At 40.8% G+C, this 16,230-nt stretch overlaps 1 protein-coding gene across 9 annotated transcripts in view; it reads left to right on the top strand.

Annotated features, from left to right (window-relative positions):
* Positions 1–10,923, top strand: part of enah (ENAH actin regulator) — a 189,357-nt gene extending 178,434 nt beyond the window's left edge. For 7 of the 9 annotated variants that reach the window (XM_034162717.1, XM_034162716.1, XM_034162712.1 and 4 more), the window contains 4 exons: positions 4,261–4,308; positions 7,222–7,306; positions 9,534–9,591; positions 10,359–10,923. In XM_034162717.1, coding sequence (XP_034018608.1) covers positions 4,261–4,308; positions 7,222–7,306; positions 9,534–9,591; positions 10,359–10,396 — 229 coding nt within the window. In that variant the 3' untranslated portion in view covers positions 10,397–10,923. The remainder of the gene's footprint in view (positions 1–4,260; positions 4,309–7,221; positions 7,307–9,533; positions 9,592–10,358) is intronic. The other 2 variants (XM_034162719.1, XM_034162715.1) reach the window with 1 other exon arrangement.
* Positions 10,924–16,230: the final 5,307 nt, after the last annotated feature.

Genomic DNA, 16,230 nt, shown 5'->3' with positions numbered 1-16,230 from the left:
CTGCAGAAATTTAAAATCTTACCAGTAACGCTGAATATGAGAAACAATCACCTAATGGGTAAGATTTCAGTAAGATATAAGATCTCGTTTTTCGATGACACATCTTAAATATTTTGAATTTTCATTTTATCCACTCTTCTTTTTTTTTCTCCTTGTTGCAAGTGAAAAACATTCATGTAAAGACCTTGTACATTTTCAAGTAAACACTTTTGGAGAAAAAACTTTATTATTTGTTACAAGTTAAAACATTTTCATGTACAAAAAATATATATACCTTTTTTGTTAATTGTCACAAGTTAAAAACACTTTCATGGAAATACTTTGTATAATGTGTAAAAAAAAATAAAAAAATAAATAAAAGTAATTTTTAATTATAGTTTAAAACACCTTCATATAAAACCTTTGTTTTCATATGTAAAAAAATCTCATCTATTTTTTTTGGGGGGGGGGGGTTAATGATCAATTAAACACTTCATTTAAAAACCTTAGATTTGGTGTAAGAATAATGTCTTTACTTGCTACATGTTAACACGTTCATGTAAAAACTTTTTGTCAAATGTAATAAAATGTTTTACTTGATAAAAGTTAAAAATCACAAATTCATATAAAGCTGTTTTCATGTTAAAATTGTTATTTTTAATTATTGTGCTTGCTCTGGGGTTTGGTAAGGTTAGACCTTACTTGTGTTAAGTGCCTTGAGGCAGCTTTGTTGTGATTTGGTGCTAGATAAACTAAACAAATCAATTTTATTACTTTTTGCAATTCAAAACACTCCCTATAAAATCCTTGTTTTCATGTTAAAAATTTTATTTTTTTTAAGTTTGTTACAAACTAAAAGACCTCATGCAAATACATTGTTTTCATTGGGAGATATGCACAGTTCTTTTTTTATTTAAAGGCAGTTACACTTTCATGTAAAAACCTTGTTTCGTATCGTCATCTTCCTAAAATAATGGCCTAAATCATGTGTTGGAAAACATGACTTAGGCCATTATTTTAGGAAGGTGATCATATGCAAAAAAATTTATCTATTTTATATCATTTTTTTTTGTATCAGTTGAGACACTTCACTTAAGTTATAAATCACTTTCATATAAAACTGTTTTCATGTTAAAAACATTCTTTTTTTTTACTTTATGCAAGTTAAACCACCTCCCATAAAATATCTGTTTTTGTATTTTAAAAAAATGCAATTTCATTTATTTATTTTTAACTTGCACTGGAAACAGGTTGCAAGTTAAAAAAAAAAAATTTGTTCAACCTGTTTCCAGTGCACGTTGGCCTCCGCCAGGGCTGCCCTTTGTCACCGGTTCTGTTCATTATCTTTATGGACAGAATGTCTAGGCGCAGCCAGGGTGTAGAGGGGGTCTGGTTTGGGAACCACAGAATCTCGTCTCTGCTGTTTGCGGACAATGTGGTTCTGTTGGCTTTGTCAAATCAGGACCTTCAGTGTGCACTGGGGCGGTTTGCAGCCGAGTGTGAAGTGTCCGGGATGAAAATCAGCACCTCCAAATCCGAGGCCATGGTTCTCGACTGGAAAAAGGTGCTTTGCCCTCTTCAGGTCGGTGGAGTGTCCTTGCCTCAAGTGGAGGAGTTTAAGTATCTCGGGGTCTTGTTCACGAGTTAGGGACGGGTGGAACGTGACATTGACAGACGGATCAGTGCAGCATCTGCAGTGATGCGGTCGCTGTATCAGACCATCGTGGTGAAGAGAGAGCTGAGTAGGGGGGGCAAATCTCTCGATTTACCGATCGATCTACGTTCCGATCCTCACCTCTATGTCATGAGAGTTTGCTCATGACCGAAAGAACGAGATCGCGAGTACAAGTGGCCGAGATGAGTTTCCTCCGCAGGGTGGCTGGGCGCTCCCTTAGAGATAGGGTGAGGAGCTCGGTCACTCGGGAGGAGCTCGGAGTCGAGCCGCTGCTCCTCCACATCGAAAGGAGCCAGTTGAGGTGGCTCGGGCATCTTTTCCGGATGCCCCCTGGACGCCTCGCTGTAGAGGTGTTCCGGGCACGTCCCATCGGGAGGAGGCCCCGGGGAAGACGCAGGACACGCTGGAGGGACTACGTCTCTCGGCTGGCTTGGGAATACCTTGGGGTTCCCCTGGAGGAGCTGGGGGATGTGTGTGTGGATCGGGAGGTCTGGGCGGCTTTGCTTGAGCTGCTGCCCTCGCGACCCGACTCCGGATAAAACGGAAGAAAATGGATGGATGGATGGATATTTTTAACTTGTAACAAGTTAAAAGACGTCATGCAAAAAAATTGTTTTCATGGGGGTGAATCCAGTTTTTTTTTTTATTGTTAAAAGGTAATTACACTTTCATGTAAAAACCTTGCCAGATATTTTAAATGTTGCTTAAAAACATGTCTGTTTATCTGTTACTTGAATTTTACTTGTTTGGTGATTGTACAAATGTACTTGGTAAGATTTTGTGTTTTTACAGTGAATGAAAAGCTCAGTCTGTTCAGAACTTCACTTGGAATGTTCTGGGCAGCCCAGTGTCACATTTTTTTTTCGTGCTCCCGTCACAAAATAAGTCAAATTTTCATGACGTGGTTTTTTTAACTTACTCTTACTAACACTACTCCTACCCCTAACCTTAACCATAACATAATCCTACTCCTACGCCCAACTCTAACCATAACCACCACCACCCCCCGTGTCACTTTTAATTTCATGCAGCCATCACGGAATGAATGAGAATGAATTTGTGCTGCTGTGACGAAAACGAGGCGCTTTTCGTCACAATATTACGAACCAATAGATTAATGTATATTTCGTGCTGCTGAATCATGACTTGCCGTGAGACCAGGGTGTTCTGGGAGGTGCAGTTGTTTATTCATCCCTTAGATGAGAAAATATCAGCACCTGTTAGCCATGTAAAATCTTTAACAGTTCTTCCTCTATAGGTGTAACTTTGTACACCTCACCACTCATCATTGCTCAGTGGTGTAAGATTAGTGATGAGATTTTCTCATAAAGTTATGAAGAATGAGATACAGTGGTCCCTCGTTTGTCGCGAGAGTTACGTTCTAAAAATAGCCTACAATAGGTGAAATCCGCGAAGTAGTCAGCGTTATTTTTTACAATTATTATAGACGTCTTAAGGCTGTAAAACCCCTCACTACACACTTTATGCACTTTTCTCAAACAGGCATTAACATTTTATCACTTTTCTCTCGTGTGTAAACGCTTTCAAAGTTCAAACCGTAGTAGAAAAATAAGACCAACCTGTTTTCAGGCCCAAACATTTGTTTGAGAAATAAAAATAGAACGTTTTCCTATAAATAATTATGATGGCTTTTAGAACTAATGAATTTAATTTTAACGATCAACCTACGAGGTTGGACACATAAGAAATTATTAATAGTGACTCGCCAGTATTTCACTGTTCCTCTGATCGCGCCTCTTCATCCTGGTGCTGCTCCGCTGTCGCGCCTTTTTCCACTGAGTCACACCTCGGTGCAGGTGTGTTTTTCTGAGTGAAGAACACAGTTATGGGTAGTTGTTGGCGCTCTTTTTTTCTTCTGGGCGAGAAGATTCTTATAAACAGACACGCAGAACATAATGCGCGTGCTCTCCCTTTGCGGTGCCATGACCGGCCTGCTTGATGAGGATGCAGAACACAATGCGCTGTAAAAAAAACAAAGCATGCAAAATTGGACTAAAAAAAATCCACGAAACTGCGAGGCCGCGAAAGGTGAACTGCGTTGTAGCGACGGACCACTGTACTGAGATTTTGAAATAATTAAAAATCATTGACAGCTTTAATGTCTGGAATTGACTGATTGAGAAGATGCTCCAGAAAGCCAATACTGATCAACTCTGACCCGTAGGAGTCTGATCAGAGGTAGCGTCAGATTCTGCTGCTCTCCTTGTCTTGTTCAGAATGTCTCTCCTGTTGCAGTTTGAGCAGCAAATCTGTAACAATTGTGATCGGGTTGACTGTGAGAAAAGAGGCCATTGTTGAAATAAAATTGCGTTTATTAACAGCGCCTGTTTTTTTTACGTGTAGTAGTCAGTTATTTAAAAAAAATGTATCTACTATTTTTATTACTTTTATGTAAGCTATAGTAAACCCCATAAATATTTGGACAGTGATGGTACTGCTACAAAAAAATCCATTTAAGTCCTGTGTATTTTTTGGCTGTAAGCACATCCACCTTGTTTTTACAAAACCCAGCCTGTCCCAGTTCACCTGGGCGGCTCGATATCAACATCTGATTTGTGAATTCAGTATTTCTGCTGCTCACACAGACGAGACCGTCCGTGGAGAAATCCCGTGGCAGCATATTCCTTCAACAGGTAGAGAGAAAAGGCTTTGGAGCCTTGAGAGTTGACTTTCTTTTTCTTATCCTTTCCTCAGACAATCTCCTCTTTTCATCAGTTTGCTGTGGTGGAAGGGGGAGTGGCCTTTTGGATAAAAACTTCTCTGTTTTCCTGTGACATTTGCAGCAGTTTGTGTCACATGACTTTCCCTAAACCACTCTCTATCGTGGATTTCTGGGATGGTGTAGTCAAAGCTTTTTGCATGCATGCCGTTCTTTTAAATGTAAAAACAGGGAAATCCACAGTTTTGTCACGTGCACCCGGCTTATCACACACACACACACACACACACACACACGTAGCACATCCACGTCACCACCCTTTGCAGCACAGACTTTGTGCAGCTTTATCGCTGCAGAGCCAGAATAGATCCTGCAGGCACACTGAGATAACGTCCTGTTGCGTGAATGTGCACAAATGTGTGCACATTGCACATCCATGAGAGAGGAGGGCAGATGGACATCGCAAGTTAAAATTAGCAAATAATCAATTAATCAGCTCATAAATTTGTCAACAATCATTTTGATTATTGATTAGTCCTTTTTGAGTCATTGTTTTAAAACCCAAATTTAAATGTCTTAAACTTTCTGGTTTATTTTACCGGTTTCTTTTCTCCTGTCCGGCAGAAAACTGAATATCTTGGGGGACCAAACAAAACATTTGAAGGCTTCATCTTGAACTCTGGAAAACATTAACAGTTTTCAACATTTTCTGACATTTTATGGAACTTGCAATTCATTTATTAATTGATAAAATAATTGATTGATTAATTGATAAGAAAATAATTAGTTGTAGCCCGACTGTGCAGCACCACTCCGTGTTTTGTAACATCACAATCGGAAAAAAAAGAAAATTTTCCTGCCAAAACAAATTAGTATTAAGTGCTCTAATCTCTAATTAAAATAAATCTAGCTTCAGCTCGATTTCACTGTTTGCCTGCTTCTCCGTGGAGTTTCTGCAGGTCAAAGGTCAGCGTGGAGGTAACGCTCTGTGCATGAGCTCACAATACACTCGTAGTGTGCCGAAGCTTTCTGCTGGATTCACGACACCCTGCATCAGTGACGAGCGTACGGTCTCTGAATCTAAAAACGTACTGCGCAAGTGTCTTGGTGGCTTCCTCACTTGTCTGCTTCTTGCACACTTAGTCTGCTGTGCACAGAATTTCCACACAGGGTTTTTAATGTTTTGTACTGAAGGATGTTTAATGACTTGGAAATGTTTTACTTTCCTAAATCCAGCTGGCTGTGAAAGTGATGACATTTTAGTTGTGTCATATTAAAGGGAGCTGATTCTTACATAAATATGTACATGTTCAGCAACAAACACTAATAGTTTTTCTTTTTCCAGACACTTCACATAAAATAAACATATTAATATGGGTTTGTTTTTGTTTTTTTGTTAAAATTATGATTTTATGTGTATATTATGTTACTGTACATCTTAATACAGAAGAATAAAATAAATAAAATGGACACTTAAAATAATACATTGCTGTGTGTTTGTATGTATAGATATATAAAAAACTTATTATTAAACTATAATTAATGTAATACAATGAATGAATAAATAATGAAAATGGTGTATTAGTGCTGCAGAAATTGATAGATCTATTGAATTTAATTAAAACAATTAAATTAAGTTACTTTGTAAAAAAAAATCAAAATTTTCTAATTTCAATTTCTAAAATATGAAGATTTTTTTTAAAAACAATTTTCTGACAATTTATGGACAAAACAAAGGATTCACCAAGAAAGTAATTGATGGATTAATGGATGCAGACAGTAATTTGTTTATTTGTAATTTATTTGTAAGTTTGCTGTGAAATCGAGGCTGCAGGTCTTTTTGTTTTTTGTTTTTCTTTTTTGACGTCACAGTTGAAGGTTGCCCTCATAGTTAATTGGATGTGTTCATCAGACGGTTTTCTTCAGACACCCTTCACTTGCTGCACAGCTCGTTTCCTTTTCTTTCACATCTCTTTCCTGCCACACTTCCTGTCTGGCGGCTCTGAATTTATCACCCTGTTAGCTGTTGTGTTGAGCGAGGAGCGGCGCACTCGCCGTCGGACAGAAAACTGAGCCCAGGAAGCCGAGCTGCAGAGACGTCGCAGGTTTCGTGCTTTAAAATAATTTGCTCCTCTGAACGATGTGTTTTGGAAACGTGTATCGACGCTTTTTTCACTTGTAACTAAAATAGTTTTTTGTTTTTTTTTTTGTTTTTTTTTGACAAGCTGTTAAATTAATATTCTGGATGATTTCAATTATCCAGAATATTAATTTAACACTTCATCGAACAATCTCATTGTTTACTTTTTTCTTAAGGTTTTGGTCAGAGTATATGTGAATTACCATCTGCTTTGGTTGCTGTGATTGGAGAAATGTTCCTACATGTTGATTTCTGTCTTTGTCTTCCACTGTATGATGAAGCTGTGACTGAAGAATCAACTGTCAAACGTTGCCTCTTCAGTCACAGCCACCGAACCTTGTAACGCCTTCACAACTCTCTTGGTGGCTTCCCTCATTTGTCTTCTTGCATGCTGACTCAGTTTTTGAGGACAACTTCCTCTAGACAAATTCACCACCCTGGGTTGTGCTTGTTACAGTTCTTATTGGCTGATTTAACAGACATCTGGGTGACATTATTATTGTTAATAACTCGGGGGGATGGGGTGCTGGTCTTCTTGTATGTAGACCTGAATTAATTCACTCGACATTTTGAGGGGACATGTTTTCTCCAGATGTCGTTAGTTACACCGACATCATGGTTTAAATTTACGCGCATGTTAATGAGTTCAGATTTCTGTGGTTGGACTTTGAGCAAATCCGTACATGCTCCTCCTCCTCCTTTTGGACCACGTGATAAATTTATTCTTTTGTATTTTTATGTTCATAGACCTAAATCCACTCCGATACCAACTGCATCCTTAAGTGCCAACTGCGTGCCAACAGAACCTGTGGACTATGACCGATTGAAACAGGTACGTCAGCTCTTGCGTGCTGTGATGTCATGCCTTGATGCTTACCGTTTGTTTCTTTGCAGGGTTTGGTGTTGGAATTGAGGGTTCAAGGTCTTGATCATGTCAATAAGTCAAGACAATTTCAAGATTTATGGAATTTTTTACCATTTTTAATCAAATTTATGTACCCAAATAATATAGAAGACTACAACTGCTATTCTTGAATGTACATTCATAATATATCGTCTTTTAGCTATAAAAGTACATATTTTTTGTGTGAAGGTCTGTCTGTCTTTGTATGATCCAGTTCTGTTTTTGTCTTGTATTTAAGCCTTGGCCTTGTTCTTGAGTTGTCACTGCCATGGCATTGTTCAGAAGAACAGTGTAGTTTGATTAAAAAGTTGATTGGCGAGGGGAAAACTTATACACAGGTGCAAAAAATTATAGGCTGTTCATCTACAAAGATCTCCAATGCTTTAAAATGGGCAAAAAAAAAACCAGAGGCGCATGGAAGAAAACTGAAAACAACCATTAAAATGGATAGAAGAATAACCAGAATGGTAAAGGCTCACCCATTGATCAGCTTCGGGATGATCAAAGACAGTCTGGAGTTACCTGTACCTGCTGTGACAGTTAGAAAACGCCTGTGTGAAGCTAATTTATTTGCAAGAATCCCCCGCAAAGTCCCTCTGTTAAATAAAAGACGTGCAGAAGAGGTTACAATTTGCCAAAGAACACATCAACTGGCCTAAAGAGAAATGGAGGATTATTTTGTGGACTGATGAGAGTAACATTGTTCTTTTTGGGTCCAAGGGCCGCAGACAGTTTGTGAGACGACCCCCAAACTCTGAATTCAAGCCACAGTTCACAGTGAAGACAGTGAAGCATGGTGGTGCAAGCATCATGATATGGGCATGTTTCTCCTACTATGGTGTTGGTCCTATATATATCACATACCAGGTATCATGGATCAGTTTGGATATGTCAAAATACTTGAAGAGGTCATGTTGCCTTATGCTGAAGAGGACATGCCCTTGAAATGGGTGTTTCAACAAGACAATGACCCCAAGCACACTAGTAAACCAGCAAAATCTTGGTTCCAAACCAACAAAATTAATGCCTCGCAGATGGGAAGAAATCATGAAAAACTGTTTATACAACTAAATACTAGAACAAAGAAAAAGCACAGGAGCCTAGTAATTTTTTCTTTCTTTTTTGAGGAATGACATGCGTCTGGCCCGTTTGAGTGGGCACTGCCATCTCTCCTTTATATCGAGCTTTCTTATCCCGTGCTGTTTGGCCATATTGCATTGCTTCATCTCGTTTTGTAAAACTAGTCTCATCAGAATAGTGCTAAACAAAAGCCATGTTGTGTTGACATAGATGTGCTCTCCCCAAATGTAAAGAGTGGTGTGAGTGCAGGCCAGTAGGGGGAGTGGTGAAAGGAGAAGGTTGTGCTTGAGCAAGATCCAAGACAGCTGGGCAGACTATGTCTTGAGTGTACATCCAGGAAACAAAACTCAGCATCTTGGGTTATGTAGTCAGGCCATCCGTTGTTTCCACAAAGATCGCAGCACCATCCATGAAGTCTAGGCTAGTAAACCCTTCCTCAGAAACCCAGAAACTTTTCCTCTACTCTGCACGCTCACAGTACCTGTGCATTGACTGGCTATTACATCCAGCATCTTGTCAGGAATCATATGGAATCTCTTGGTGTCAAGCAGAGCAGCCCGGTCAACCGAATCGGACGTTTGTGAAAATCAACACCGGCGCTGCTGATACTCACGTTGGTGTGAATTTTCTGAGTATAACTGCACAGCAGTGCTGTTACTAATTGGACATGTGCAGCGACCTTGTCGAGCTCCTCCTGACGTTTCTGGATGAGCCTGATAAGTGCAGTCTCCCTAAGCCCCGCCTCTTTTGCTGCACCTGCTCATTGCGAGTCGGAAGCTGAGAGACGACGTGCAGACTCGCTCTTACGGATGCTGCAGTGTTTTTACAGGAAGACTCATCAGGCTCATTTACCTGTTAAATAATCTCTGTTTCATGAGGTGAGTGATTATGCTTAATCTCACAGGGATTTACCACGCAGGGATTAACTGGCATGTAAAGGAGGAGAGAAGGTCTTTGTAAGACAGCTTCTCTTCATGTCACACAAACTGTCCAAACATGCAGAGAGCAGCCGTCTGGTTTCTTTTTCTGACACATTGTGTAGAAATAATCAAACGTGACTTTGCTTCTGTTTCAGGACATTCTGGATGAGATGAGGAAGGAGCTGTCCAAACTTAAAGAGGAGCTCATTGATGGTAATGTCATATGCACTGAAGACATGCATGTGCACACACACATTCAGTCATATGTTGTATTGAAAGTTATAATTTGATGATCTTTGGCCTGAACTGTACTGATGATCAGATGTTAACTGGACTCAAACGTAATAATCAGAATTGTACAACACTCATATCAAAACTACAGTACGGGGGGGTGGGGGGTCCTGATGCTTGAAAGTGGGAGAAAAAAGAAAACAGTATTCAAAAGGAAAATTAAGTGGATAAAAAGAAAGGAGACATAATGAGATAATGCTGAATTTATGGGGAAATTATTGTTGTACAAAAGCGTCAGGTATCTGTCGCTGAGACACATGATGACTGGAGTTAAAAATAGTTTAAAAGTCAAGCTCACAGGCCAAGGTCAAAGTCCTGGCCCAGTGCTTATAGGCAGTTTGTAAGAACTGGTTAAAGATACACTTTTGGTTTCTTTTAAATGCCAGGATGAAGTCACATATCACCTATTAGGCACATGACCTGTGTCCTTGGAAGGACTCGAGTCTTACCTGATTTACTCAAACTGTTTGGAGCCAATATGGTTAAAACATGGTGGATTGGTTTTGTGTTAGTCACAGATCAAGTGCTTCAGTTGTGGGCAGAATTGGTCAAATATCGAGGCCAAACCCAACCAGATGTTCACATGTGAGGACTTTAAAGGTCTCTGGCCACAGTGTATGTAAACCTATCCTGTTAACTGCTACTGACATTGAAGATGAGGTGGTGATTTTTGTCTTCTGTGTCCTCAGCAATCCGAGAGGAGCTGGGCAGGTCCAGCACAGCGTAGACTGATCCAGACTCCCCGCCTGCAACATGTGACCGAAAGATGGCCACAGTCAGTTTAAGACAACAAAACAACAGAAGAACACAATAAGCAAAACGGCGGTAGTAGCGGAGAGGACAACATTAACTATCATAAACTGGAGAGAAGACTTTTTTCCACTGGCGGAGCAGAGTAGCGCCAAAAATCAGCAAAGTAGAAGGAGATGGACGCCCTTAAGCAGTCGCTCGGACTCACGGCATCCACTTTAACCACGCTTCTTGTTTCTGCTGCCCCCTTCCTCCCGCTGAGGGCATTACATCCTGGAGGACAGAGGCGGGAATGCCTTTATGCAACAATGATCTCTCTCTCTATTTGTTCCGTAAAAGCACGAGAAACGCAACACAGAAACTTCACAACAACACTGTAGTAACTGCTGGTGCAACTCTCCTGCAACCAATCACAACTCTGAGCACTTGCGTGTGACTTACCATCCAACGGCAGAAGGCAGGGCTGGACTGTAAACACTTTGATTTCCCATAATGCCATAGGGGTAGCCCGTGTGTGTGTGTGTGTGTGTGTGTGTGTGTGTGTGTGTGTGTGTGTGTGTGTGTGTGTGTGTGTGTGTGTGTGTGTGTGTGTGTGTGTGTGTGTGTGTGTGTGTGTGTGTGTGTGTGTGTGTGTGTGTGTGTGTGTGTGTGTGTGTGTGTGTGTGTGTGTACGGGGGACTGCGTCTGGTGAAGTCCACCACTGCAGGACACTGTAAAGCTCGTCTTCCTCAAATACTATTTTATCCTGATGATGTACAAAAGCAGAAACAAGTTATAAATATCTGATCGTTGTCTCGTTTCCGTGTAAATCCGCCGACGTATCAAGTAGCTCAATAATCTGACCGTTACACAGGATACTCCATCAAACTGTTTTTCCTATATCGTTTTTGTTTTTTTCCTTTCTTCCTGTTGCGTGGCAGGTGAGAGAGATGTGGCACTCTACCAAATCTTTCCTGCACTGGTCTGCTAAAACCCGTCATGCTAGTTGACCACGGCCACGCATGTAGATAGGACTGACTGTATATTCTGGTAACTTTTTGATTTGGATTTTTCTTGTCCATGTCCTTTGTTATTGTCCGTTCAGTGCATTTTCAGCTCTTTATCCGGTGAGGGTCTAAAGTGTGCCACGAAACTGCGTCAACTGTCAACAGTTTAATTACAAGCAATAAGTGTAGCATCTCGTTTAAGCACCAGTTTTTTCTTCTTATTTGTTTGGGCCCTCCTGAGCCCGTTGGTGACACCTTTTGTCACAGACGGCCGACGTGAAAGAACATCAGAGCAACACTGTTAGACATCGCTTCATGACATCACACCATTTCTGAATCAAAATGCTGTTTTTTTATGTTTTCTATGAATCTGTATCCAGCTTCGCTGCAGCTGGACTCGTTACTTTTCTTTGACCACCTTTATGAGGTAAAGCTTGTTGAAATGTATAAAGTAAGTAAGCGCTGGAATCCGTGAGGACGTGAATGTGCCATTTGCATCGCCAGTGCTTTGACTTTCTCTCCTGCTGCTGTCAGACGAGTGATTTTTACACCGGCAGCATCTTTAAAAGCTCAAAACACACTCTGTCAGAGATTTGTTTCAATGCTGAGAAACTGTAGCTGTTCCACGACTGCACATCGTGACTCCAGGAAGTCCATGTTACAGTCATTGACCTGTGTGTCTGAAATGAGGTTGTGAGACACGATTGTTGCACTAAAACATCTTTCCCACATTTCCTCTTGCAATACTCTGTCCTGACATTATGTCTGATTAGGACTTTAGACCCCAGTCCTGGTCCTCAGGGACCCTTAATCTGTAGATTATCTGTCTCTTCTGACATTTTGTCAGATTAAGACTTTGGACCCCAGCCCGGTCCTCAGGCACCCCTAATCTGTAGGTTTTCTGTCTCTTCTGACAATATGTATAATTAGGTCTTTAGACCCCAATCTTGGTCCTCAGGGACCCCTAATCTGTAGGTTTTCTCTCTTCTGACATTATGTCTAATTAGGACTTTGGACTCCAGTCCCGGTCCTCAGGGACCCTAATCTGCAGGGTTTCTATCTTTTCTGACATTATGTCTAATTAGGACTTTGGGCCCCAATCCCGATCCTCGGGGACCCCTAATCTGCAGAGTTTCTGTCTTTTCTGACATTATGTCTAATTAGGACTTTGGGCTCCAATCCTGATCCTCGGGGACCCCTAATCTGCAGGGTTTCTATCTTTTCTGACATTGTCTAATTAGGACTTTGGGCCCCAATCCCAGTCCTCGGGGACTCCTGATCTGCAGGGTTTCTGTCTTTTCTGACATTATGTCTAATTAGGACTTTGGGCCCCAATCCCGATCCTCTGGGACCCCTTATCTGCAGGGTTTCTGTCTTTTCTGACATTGTCTAATTATAACTTTGGGCCCCAATCCCGGTCCTTGGGGACCCCTAATCTGCAGATTTTCTCTCTTCTAGCTCCAGCCATTGCTGATTGGCTCAGCCACATGTCTGTTAGCTCTTGATTGGCTGAACACACCTGAATGGAAAATGTGGGTTTGGGACCACCGAGGACCAGGATTAGGAGCCACTGGATTAGAAGATTGATTCACAGAAGGTTGTTCCAAGTTTATCCACAATCCTGATCTCAGGTCATGCTCGAGTGTCTTGCAAGGGGAAAAGGGTGCATGATTCCCATAATGGTGCTGTGTTCCCAAATGGGGTAAAATAAACACGTATTAATCTGTCCCGGCACATTTATCCATGTAAACGTGATCAAATTAACGCATCCTGTCCTGACAATTTAATTAATCTGTGGACGTCTTTGTAAACCTGTCCTGTCCTAATACAGTTTCTTATTTTTATTTTTTAATCTGTTTGACACAAAAATGGGAACATCAGGACACCGATATCAAAAGGATCTGGGCAAAGTTGTATTAATCCACTTTGTTGTGAACTAATGTGTTTCAAATCGGATTGTAATTGTTTCATGTTGATGCGCAACAGGTTTACTCACGTTACTTTATTCATGAGATTTCAAAGACCTTATTTGAAACGCGGAAACAGATGAACACTGAAATGATACACTGAGAAAACTCATGGAAATGCCAAATATCAAGTATTGTTGCATTCAATAATTACACTCAGCTCCATGTGGGAAAGGGCTTCAAGCTGTTGGCTTTCCAGAAGATTCCAGGCTGGATTAGACAGTTCTAAATCTGTTTGGTCTTTTTGATACTATCACTTTTGATACTATCAAGAAGTCAGAAAGCAAACATAGTCCTTCATGTGGCGCGTGCAACCAGTTAGTTGTTGCGCCGTTATTAAAGCACACAGATACTAATTTAGTTAAAACATCATGTTCTACTTGTAATTTTATATCCCAGTTTCTAACCTCGGGCAGCTGTGATAACGGGTTAGATATCAAGTTGCTTTGATGAATTGAAGCCAAAAAGGGTTGGAAACCACAGCTGTTGAGCCGCAGCTGGCACCTCAATTTGTGCAATCTGGTGGTGAGTGAGGGAAGTTGCCTTCTAGCTCACTGGTCTCAAACTGTGATTGTCCAGTGACCACTAGCGAGGTTCGTTCTTCCTCTGGGAGTGGAGGGAGGACACTTGAAAAATCAAAGTGTAGATCACCTTGAGATGTCCTCACCATTGGAAGCATCTTCCCAAAACAGCTTTTTGTTACTTCAGACGTGCTCATTTTACAATCCTGTATTTCTCAAAGCCATCTGTCTGTCTACTTTCTGATTGGCTGCTCATACTTCAGTTCCACTTGTAACATGAGCCATGTAGGTTTTTGATTTGGCGAAACATGGTCGGTGTTTTGAGTGATGACAGGAAACGTCCTGGCATTTCTGATCAGACCACAAACTACTAGCTTTCATGCCTTTAGTGGCCACTGGGTCGTGCGTTTGAGACCCCTGGTCTCGTTCGTCCTGTCTGGGATGTTGCGCGGCACTGTGCTTTTTAAGGGCTTCGGTGTTACGGCACAGCTTTGCCGCAATGACTCATTGGGGAAGCAGATAGTTGCCTGAAGCTTCACATGTTGATGTGCAACTGGTTTGAATTTGTGAAAATTTCTGCAGTTTTCATTCATCCTTTGATTTGCGTCTTTCCTGGTGTCTGTGTTGATAAAGTTGTTTCTTGGTTGGATGGTTGTTTGGTTTGTTTGTTTTTTTCCCCCACCTCCTAATCACCCAAGAGGCTTTGCACTTTAAGACACCTGTAGAACAACCCAAGCTGTTCGGAGCTTCTGTCACACCAAAGGATTCAAAGGAAACCGCGTCACGCGCGACAACGTCGCCTTTCTTATTTTTCTATTTCAGTCCATGTCGACCTTCAGTTCTTGGAGGTGATGGCAGAGAATCTGGACTTGGTTTTGGGAAGTTGTGTGGTTTGTGCCTTGTTAATATCTTCAGAACTTGAGCAGTGACAAGTAATAATGTTTTGGGACGGTCGTGCCGATCTTGTTTTGTTTACGGTCATGTGGATTTGAAGGGAGAGTTAAACGGCCTCGGTCCTGTTCTCGCAATGAAAACCTTTTTGTTTCTTTCTCTCCACGCGGTTCTGACTCTGGCCCGGTTTATGAGTGTTCTGTGTTCTCTCGTGCTGTTTGTTCAGCAGCTTGGCTTTCTTCACACACTTTAAACATCTCAGATAGAAACGACTTTGACCTCTGCACTGAAGTCGGCATTGGTGACCGACTGCTGTTTGCTGGTGAGGAGTTTATGGATTAGAAAGTTTAATGGTTTTATTCTTTTATCATCTGCGTTGTACCATACTGTTCACCTGTTAATTAGTCTTTTCTTACATGCTAACATTATCTTTGAGCAAATGAAATAAAAATTGCAATACAAGACAAAACATTGTTTTTACCTTTATTGTTGTGAACCTGTACACCCCCCATGTACAGTAGTGTTCAGAATAATAGTAGTGCTATGTGACTAAAAACATTAATCCAGGTTTTGAGTATATTTCTTATTGTTACATGGGAAACAAGGTACCAGTAGATTTAGTAGATTCTCACAAATCCAACAAGACCAAGCATTCATGATATGCACACTCTTAAGGCTATGAAATTGGGCTATTAGTAAAAAAAAAAAAAAAGTAGAAAAGGGGGTGTTCACAATAATAGTAGCATCTGCTGTTGATGCTACAAACTCAAAGCTATTATGTTCAAACTGCTTTTTAGCAATCCCGTGAATCACTAAACTAGTATTTAGTTGTATAACCACAGTTTTTCATGATTTCTTAACATCTGCGAGGCATTAATTTTGTTGGTTTGGAACCAAGATTTTGCTGGTTTACTAGTGTGCTTGGGGTCATTGTCTTGTTGAAACACCCATTTCAAGGGCATGTCCTCTTCAGCATGAGGCAACATGACCTCTTCAAGTATTTTGACATATCCAAACTGATCCATGATACCTGGTATGTGATATATAGGCCCAACACCATAGTAGGAGAAACATGCCCATATCATGATGCTTGCACCACCATGCTTCACTGTCTTCACTTTGAACTGTGGCTTGAGTTTGGGGGTCGTCTCTCAAACTGTCTGTGGCCCTTGGACCCAAAAAGAACAATTTTACTCATCAGTCCACAAAATATTCCTCCATTTCTCTTTAAGCCAGTTGATGTGTTCTTTGGCAAATTGTAACCTCTTCTGCACATGTCTTTTATTTAACAGAGGGACTTTGTGGGGGATTCTTGCAAATAAATTAGCTTCACACAGGCGTCTTCTGTCACAGCACTTACAGGTAACTCCAGACTGTCTTTGATCATCCTGGAGCTGTTGAATGGGTGAGCCTTTACCATTCTCGTTATTCTTCTTTCCATTTTGA

The sequence above is a fragment of the Thalassophryne amazonica genome, chromosome 21 (assembly GCF_902500255.1).
Source record: "Thalassophryne amazonica chromosome 21, fThaAma1.1, whole genome shotgun sequence".
Lineage (NCBI taxonomy): Eukaryota > Metazoa > Chordata > Actinopteri > Batrachoidiformes > Batrachoididae > Thalassophryne > Thalassophryne amazonica.
This window is presented reverse-complemented; position numbering and strand designations above follow the sequence as displayed.